At 40.3% G+C, this 8,587-nt stretch overlaps 1 protein-coding gene across 1 annotated transcript in view; it reads left to right on the top strand.

The window, feature by feature from the left end:
* The window catches only part of LOC109917856 (plasma membrane calcium-transporting ATPase 1-like), a 123,747-nt gene that overhangs the window by 50,141 nt on the left and 65,019 nt on the right, over nucleotides 1–8,587 (top strand). Inside the window, exons 9-11 of the mRNA XM_048611820.1 lie at nucleotides 1,149–1,391; nucleotides 1,927–2,168; nucleotides 7,385–7,613. Of these exons, the coding sequence (XP_048467777.1) occupies nucleotides 1,149–1,391; nucleotides 1,927–2,168; nucleotides 7,385–7,613 (714 nt within the window). The remainder of the gene's footprint in view (nucleotides 1–1,148; nucleotides 1,392–1,926; nucleotides 2,169–7,384; nucleotides 7,614–8,587) is intronic.

Here is an 8,587-nt window from a genome sequence, read left to right as displayed (position 1 = left end):
GCCTTCCTGCTCCTACGATGCTGCTTGGCCTGCTGTGTTCATCCAGCTCTACACCTTGTTATCTCAGATTCTCCAGCATCTGCAGTTCCTACTATCTCTGGTATATTGATATTGGCTCATTTATTCTGCTCAGCATGCAACGGGGAAGAAGAGCATAGCAAAAGAAGCTAAGGATACAGTTCAGCTTCCTGTGCCAGCTGGTTACAGATCAGCATTGGCAGTCATCACTTTTTTTTCCCTCACCTAATTTATGTGTCTATAAGAGATAAGCGTAAAATTGAAGTGCCTGCATCTGCGTGATGCTGTCTGTTTACCAGACTGATTTGTTAGTCCTTGGTTTCATGAGAATATTTTCAAAAGTTTTGTTTAATTTCTTGGCTGTGTATGTTAAATATTTGCTTTATCTGTGGTACAGTAATTGTAGAAAGCTGTTCTACTGCAGTGATCTAACAACTGGTAAATGTACTTCTGGCCATCCAACAGCTAAGCTCTTGATCTAAAGTTTAAACAACTATTGTGTGAGAATATTCAATAAATGTTGACACAATGTGAATCAAACATGATTTGTTGCACAAGTTTGCAGAATTCACTGACATATAGCATTCATAATTGCCCTGGAAATCTGAAAGAAGGCAGTTAACCAATAAAATAAGTTGATTGTCAGAATGACTAAAATTATTATCATGTTTACTGAAAGAAATGAGGATACTCAAGAGTGATAAGAAAGATGTCATTTACTCTATGCCAGATATTCAAAGCGTTCAATTCAAATACATTTATTTTGTGTCAAAGAATTTACATGTATACGATACTATTAACAGATTCAGGAAGACTCAATGATTTTCATAGCTGTAATGTAGGAAAATAACCAAAGGCTTTAATTAGGCAATGTAAATAATAAAGTGATAATTTAGTGCTTTTAAAAATACAGATGATACATCAGAATTATAATCATTTTTGAGTTGTGGAAAGTAAACTTCTCATTATTGCAAAGCAAAACAGGGTATGTGAGAGGATGTTTTTACCTCTATATTTGACTTATCCCACACCCAGGTCATTTAGTTATCATATTGAGTGCCAGATTTTCAAGTGGAAGTGAATAATTGAGTGCTTATGTAACCCTATCATTTTTAAATATGTTTTGACAGAAAATGATGAAGGACAATAATTTGGTCAGACACTTGGATGCCTGTGAAACTATGGGCAATGCTACAGCTATTTGCTCAGATAAAACGGGTACACTCACCATGAACAGGATGACTGTAGTACAATCATATATTGGAGAAACACACTACAGGCAAATACCTGCCCCAGATGCACTTTTACCAAAAGTTTTGGAACGGATCGTAAATGGAATTGCCATCAACTCTGCTTATACTACCAAAATACTGGTGAGCTAGAATTTGGGAGAAATTCTTCACGTTTCTATCATTTTTCCAGGTTTAGGAAAGATGATGTGTTACGACTTAATTTCTGAATGGTCATGACTGTAAACATGCTTGTGTTTAAGAAACATTGAATGTTTTCCAAAGTTGAGTAACTGTTCCTCACATTAAAAAAAATGCCCTTTTGTGATAATATCTGCATCTAGTTCACTTTTCTGTTGTACACAGTATAAACAGAAGTCTTTTATCAGTCCAGTTTCTAATTTTCCAAGATTTTGAATGTTTTAAGATGCGTTGGAAAGTTTCCTCCTGAATATCCACTGCACTGAAGTTGTATATTTTAGTTAAGATGTTTATACTTCTGGAAAGGAAGAAATGATTAATGGCTTTCCACAGTACACATTGATAAATAGAGATGTTGCACAGCTTGATTTCTGCAAAGTTTTATCGTGTTCTTAGTGCATGTGGCTAATATTGACAGGGAATGTTAACTACATTTTGCAATTGACTTTTTTTTTTGATTTGTCCCATCATTCCCTAGCCCCCTGAGAAAGAAGGAGGCCTTCCTCGCCATGTAGGGAACAAGACTGAATGTGCTTTGCTTGGCTTTGTGCTGGATCTGAAGCAAGATTATCAGGCTATACGCAATGAAATTCCAGAAGAGAAGCTGTATAAGGTGTATACCTTCAACTCTGCACGCAAATCCATGAGCACTGTACTAAAGAATGTTGATGGGAGTTTTCGCATGTACAGCAAGGGGGCCTCTGAGATCCTTCTACGCAAGTGAGCAAGTTTTTTTAGCTTTTTTTTTTGCAATTCATCAAGTTATGTAACTTTTATCGTTGGGAATGAGAATGAAAGGGAATTTCCAACTTCAGTTGGCAGTAAAAGGGTCGTCATCTTCAAAGCTTGGGAAGCAATCTGCTCTGAACGGATATTGGTTTGCAATTAAATTGTATGCAGGAGCATTCAGCAATGATTTCTGATGCTGTATGGCATGTATTTCTGTCATAAGCATATTTAAATTAAAGGATTATTTGACTTATCCCACACCCAGATCATTTAGTTATCATATTGAGTGCCAGATTTTCAAGTGAAAGTGAATAATTGAGTGCTTATGTAACCCTATCATTTTTAAATATGTTTTGACAGAAAATGAAGAAGGACAATAATTTGGTCAGAGATTAAAGAGATTATATAGATTTTTCTTCCTGTTGTCTTTGTCTCAAAATAGTTGGCGAATTGTTTCCAAACCATATACTAGTTACCATGAAAAGTAGAAAAATAGATTCAAACAACTTTTTCCATTCTTGGGCATTATTTTATTTCCAGAGCGCCAATGCTGTCATTAAACTTACCAATGCGAAACAAGAACTGTTTGACCATCAGTGGAATTATTCAGTTTAGTGTTCCTCTGCTTGTGCGACCTCCTTCTGAAGCTGAAACTGATAGTTAAATGGGTTTCATGACTGAGAAATAGTTAGAGCTTTTTTTTTTTATTTTGGCTAAGCAGTGAAAGTACGTAAAGAACTTCTGATTCTTGCAAGTCATAGAATCCCTACAGTGTGGAAACAGGCCATTCGGCCCAACAAGTCCATACCGCCCCTCCAAAGAGCATCCCACCCAGACCCATTATCCTACACCTGATTTCCCATCTCTAACCCACCTAACCCAAACATCTCTGGGCGCTACGGGCTTTTTAGCATGGCCAATCCACCTAGCCTGCACATCTTTGGACCGTGGGTGGAAACCGGAGCACCCGGAGGAAACCCACGCAGACACTGGGAGAACGTGCAGACTCCACACAGACAGTCACGAGAGGCTGGAATCGAACCTGGGTCCCTAGCGCTGTGAGGCAGCAGTGCTAACCACTGAGCCACCATGCCACCCTTGTATTTCATTCTGTTAGAGATAAAGCAAGGGGAGAATGAGAAGGAAAGAGGGACAAAGTGAATGACAAGATGGCAATTTGCCCACAAACTACAACTGGAGTGTGTGACTTGTCAAGAAGATGGTATACTGGTGACGCTCATAACAGTACAAATTTGGAAAGAAATGGGTTGGGCAGTGTACAGGGGTCGTAAAGATACAATATGCTGTTATGATCAAGGCAGAGATTTCATCTTACAAATTGCACTATCCAGTCTATTCAGTAAACTTTTTTTAGGAACCAAATCAAAAGGAAAATATTGTAGATACTGAAAGTCTCCAACAAAACAAAGTGCTGGAGAAATTCAAGTCACACGGTATCTACAGAGAGAAAGGGTTAACGTTCCCAGGCCAATATGACTCTTATTTGGAGCTATTTTTATGTCAGTTCTAAGGGAATCAGCTTTTATATTTTTTTGCCTTCAAGTTTACATCTCTCTGTTCTTAAGTGTATCACTGATCTCAATCTGAGTAACCAGTAAAGTGTTGATGAAGTTGTTGTTCAATATTGCCAATTTTGGGAACAATCTATTTTCAAGCCAAGATTCAAGTTTAGAATTCAGGCATTTTTAGGATTACATATTCTTTTCTTTGTATATATTTGACTGTTATCTTCAGTTAAGTTATTGAATTAGACTTCCATTAAATGTTATGCTGAAGCAAATGTTTACTCATGAGCAAAGCTATTTTTTAGAGCTATGAAAAGCAAAATGGGGCTTGTTATGCTGACTGTAGGGCAGAGCATTGCAATGAAAATTGCAGCGTTTCACTGCTGACAAAGTCCTTACTGTAGTCCATATATCTAGAGGAATTGTAGATATTTCCTCCTTGCACTTTGTTTAGGGGGTGGTCTGACGAAGCCAGGATTAGGGCAGAAAGTACTCTGTCAAGTGGAAAAGAGAGGAAATGTGGTTAATTTAACAAACTGAAAACTATGAAATCAAACTGTTTGTCAGCTGTCCTTCACTCGCGCAGATGATGATAGGGAAGTGAGTTTCTGCCATAGGTTTTCATGGAATTCTCAACCTACATCTTTGGACACATGGGGCACAAGAAAGGATCTTTCTATGTGTAGGATTTGCTTTATTTTCTTTCCATCTCTGTCATCACAGTTTTGTCATTATTAAGGTACCTGCACTCAAAGCATGATGTAGCTCGAGGCATATTATCACCATTCTGAAGGATTGGTAGCAAGCCCCTCCTAGTCATTAATGTCACTGTTGCTGTACTTGAGAGCGTCTTTGTAAGATTTTATCTCTCCTCTATTGAAATGCCATCCCTTTATCACCTATTTGCTGTGACTGAACCTTTTCTCTCAGCCTTGGTCAGCTCTGAGACCAACAGTAGCAAGCGAGGACACCAGGAATTCTTCCTCCTTCAGTCTGATTGAAGCATTTGACTCGGTAAATCATGAGGTACGTTGAATTGTACTCCCAAGAAACTCCTCACAATCCTGCAGCTGTCTCATGGTGATATGACTGCAACTACCTTGAGTGAGAGACCCGAATCAGGCACCTTCAAAATCCAGACTGCTGACAGTCAAGGCTGTGAGAGAGCCCCCGTGCAGTTGACAGTCTACCCTGTTGTAGCTATTCACCTCGTCGGAGATCAACTACCTTCCAGTCTGAATATTAAATTCTGCCGAGTTTGAAACTTCTTTAACCTCTGTTGCCTCTGTCCCAAAATTAAACTTGCGAGAGATGGTTATGACCTGTGGTTGGGTGATGAATGCCTTTTAACTTTTATTCATTTATTTGTGGAAAGCATGCTTTGCTGTCAAAGCAAGAGTTTATTTAACAACCAATGGTTTAAAGCTTATTCCTTCACAGCAGTAAAAAAGAATTAATTCAAGTGACTTTTGTAGCCCCTTTTGATTCAATTTGAAATATAGCTGTCCTATGCAAGGAAAACATCGGAGAGTATCTTACGCAAATTATTGACCAAATTCCTTCATTAGCAGTTTGCAAACATTAGCTTAGAGATTTTATCTAGCTGGGTATGTTGGGGAGATTTTTTTCGTATCAACCCGAGATGTTATTACTTGACTCTGGAGCAGGTAGGACTTGAACCCAGGCTTCCCAGACTCAACGTCTACGCTGCACTGCACTGCAAGAGTCCTGCAAGAGATGTATATTAAGGATCGTTGATTTGCTGTAGGTAAATCGTAGCCAGATTGTTGTTCACAGGTATTCCAATGCCAAGTCTCTACTACTATTGATAAATGAGATACTTCTTGCTTGCTTGCTAGCACTAGTATTGTCACTGCATTGTACCTGATAATTGTAGTATGCTTCTATCTGATTTCCTGAGGCTCAGTGATTTTGTTTTTAAAGAAGTAGCTAAGTATAGTAATGGCATGCAGCTCCAATAAAGGCAGATGAATCTGACTCCAGTTGCGTTGCAAATGTAATATTGTGGCCTCCTGCTTAGAAGTTTATAGTGGCCAGGTTTCAGATCTGTGGCATTTCTTCCTATTTGATAGATAAATCCTCTTTTGAACAATGGTGGATGTGGCGATGTTTGTGGTTTTTCCGTATCCTGTTTCAGATCTAGTCAGCTAATTATGTTCGCCACCTTGCATATGCATACTTGCCCAGCTCCCCAACACCCCAACCAATTCCCTTTCACCCCTCCCACTCACCAGCTCTCCCTGTTGACCACCAGTCCAACACAGTTTCTCCAGCCCATGCCTGGCGTTCATTCTTTGTCTTCTCCCTCTCCCCCACAACTTCCGCCCCCCCTCGCCATGGGTCAGCACTGCAAGAGTTCAGATTTTAGGAGGGCGAGGCTGGCTGCGTATCTCAATCAGCCTTGTCCATGTTCCATGTCAACATGACAGCAAACAAGAGAAGCAATATTTCTTTTCTGAGAAAGGGTCCCGACCCAAAACATCAGCTTTCCTGTTCCTCTGATACTGCCTGGCCTGCTGTGTTCCTCCAGCTCCACACTTTGTTATCTTTGACTCCAGTATTTCTTGCTTTCTCGCAGAAATGTTTCTGTTTCTTTTTGCTTTTGCCTCCTAATCTAAAGAATAGGGATGGGTCTTTATAACCTTGAGTGATCTGCTAACCTGGGAAATCCCTGCCCTGGAGGGTTTGACTCCATAGATAAGCTTGCTGAGCCAATTGAGAAGTCTGTGCTTCTAGATGTATTTTTACTAATTGCCTGACTAACCATCAGATAACATGCTGTGACACCCAAACTTTACCAACCAAACCATAGCAGGTGGACCGCTATGTCACTTGTAGTGCAAGCAAGCGTTTTGTACTCAAGGAATCGACTCTTGCTAGTAACTCACAAATGGACTTTATGGTGAAGTCTCCAGTTCAGATGTGCTTGTAACCACCTCCAGCCAGACTCATAGAATCCCTACAGTATGGAAGCAGGCCATTTGACCCATCGAATCCACACTGCCCCTCCAAAAAGCATCTCACCCAGACCCAACTCCCCTCCCCCCATAACCTGTCATTTCCTATGGCTAATCCACCGAGCCCACACTACGGGCAATTTAGCGTGGCCAATTCAGCTAACCTGCACATGTATGGACTGTGGGAGGAAACCCATGCAGACAAGGGGAGAATGCGCAAATTTCACACACAGTCGCCTGAGGGTGGAATTGAACCCAGGTCCCTGATGCTGTGAGGCAGCAATGCTAACCACTGAGCCACCATGCTGCTCTAATGCCAAAGAGTTAATGAGAACAATGTTAACATCTCAGCAGACTTCCTGCAGCAACTTGCTGCAGGATCAGAATTAAACACACTCTCATGTTTAATGCCAAGGACTTGTTTTAGAATTTAAACATAGTGTGTGAGTGTTAAAATAATACTTATAAAACCCCTGTTCTTCACTTCTTCCTCCCAGTCAGCCAAAGATATGGCTTGCAGTTCTTGATTGATTTGATGTCATAGCATTGTTACAATACCGAAGGTGGCCTTTCAGCCTGGTGAATCAGTACTGTACCATGTTCAACGATTGTGTTTGGCCATTTCTTTTTTTTTTTGAAAAGATGCTGCGCACTCCAAAGTTTGTGCATCTTATCCAAGCAAACGATTTAAAATATCTTTCAGGTGTACTAAAGTGCTAACTAAAACTGGAGATGTAACAGTATTCAAGGTAAGAGATCGTGACGAAATGGTGAAGAAAGTGATCGAACCAATGGCTTGTGAAGGTCTGCGCACCATCTGCCTGGCATACAGAGACTTCGTTAAGGAACCTGAGTGGGATAATGAAAATGAGATTCTGAGTGACCTAACATGCATCACTGTTGTGGGAATTGAGGATCCAGTGCGACCAGAGGTAATGTTGATTTTAGAGAGTAAATAAGCGCAGTGTCTTTCAGACATTCTGATTGAAAAGGAGCTAAAAAGTGTATGTTCCTAACTTCTGAATTATTTCTTCCGATGTTTGTCATTGTGTAACTGGTCAGGTAGTTCACATTTGTTGCAGTTCTTAGCTTTAATTTTTTTTCCTTGTGGAATCCAAAATAGTTGAGAATCTCACTGATAATCCATAGAATCATAGAATCCCTACAGTGTGGAAACAGGCCCTTCAGCCCAACAAGTCCACATCGAACCTCAGAGCATCCCCCCCATAACCCACCTACACATCCTCAAACACTATGGGCAATTTAGCATGGCCAACCCCCTAACCTGCACATCTTTGGACTGTGGGAGGAAACCGGAGCACCCGGAGGAAACCCACGCAGACACAGGGCGAATGTGAAAACTGCACACAGACAGTTGCCCAAGGGTGGAATCGAACCCAGGTCCCTTGCGCTGTGAGGCAGCAGTGCTAACCACTGAGCCGCCGTGCTGTCCCCATGCCCACCATGCTGTCCTGAGATAATCGATTTATCCTGTTTCCTGGATTGATGTCAATTTCAATTGTCTAATGTTAGGATGGCCTACCTATGTTGGAGCTTTATAATCAGTCTATAAGAACAGAAATATAGAAACATATATGTTGTGGTGCATTGTCTCGATGCTGTGGTTGCTATGTAAAATTTACAACAGAAAATCATTAATATTGTTTTGTTTTCTGGTCATTTTTACCTTGGGGAATTTTTTTAAATAGTAGTGATAATCATGTAAAGTTCTCTCATTTACCATCTAATTAGCTTGTGGTGTATTCGTGAATGCAGTTTGTAATAATAACCATTCTTTAGGTGCAGTAGCTTTATATCTTTGTGCATTAACACAGGAGCCATGGAAACTTTGTAACTTGAGATAGTTGAGCTTCACTCAAACGTGGAATCCAGAAGGAAATCGTCT

Source organism: Rhincodon typus, chromosome 25 (genome assembly GCF_021869965.1).
Source record: "Rhincodon typus isolate 14 chromosome 25, sRhiTyp1.1, whole genome shotgun sequence".
NCBI lineage: Eukaryota > Metazoa > Chordata > Chondrichthyes > Orectolobiformes > Rhincodontidae > Rhincodon > Rhincodon typus.
Note: the sequence above shows the minus strand (reverse complement) of the source record. Positions and strands in the feature narration are given on the sequence as shown.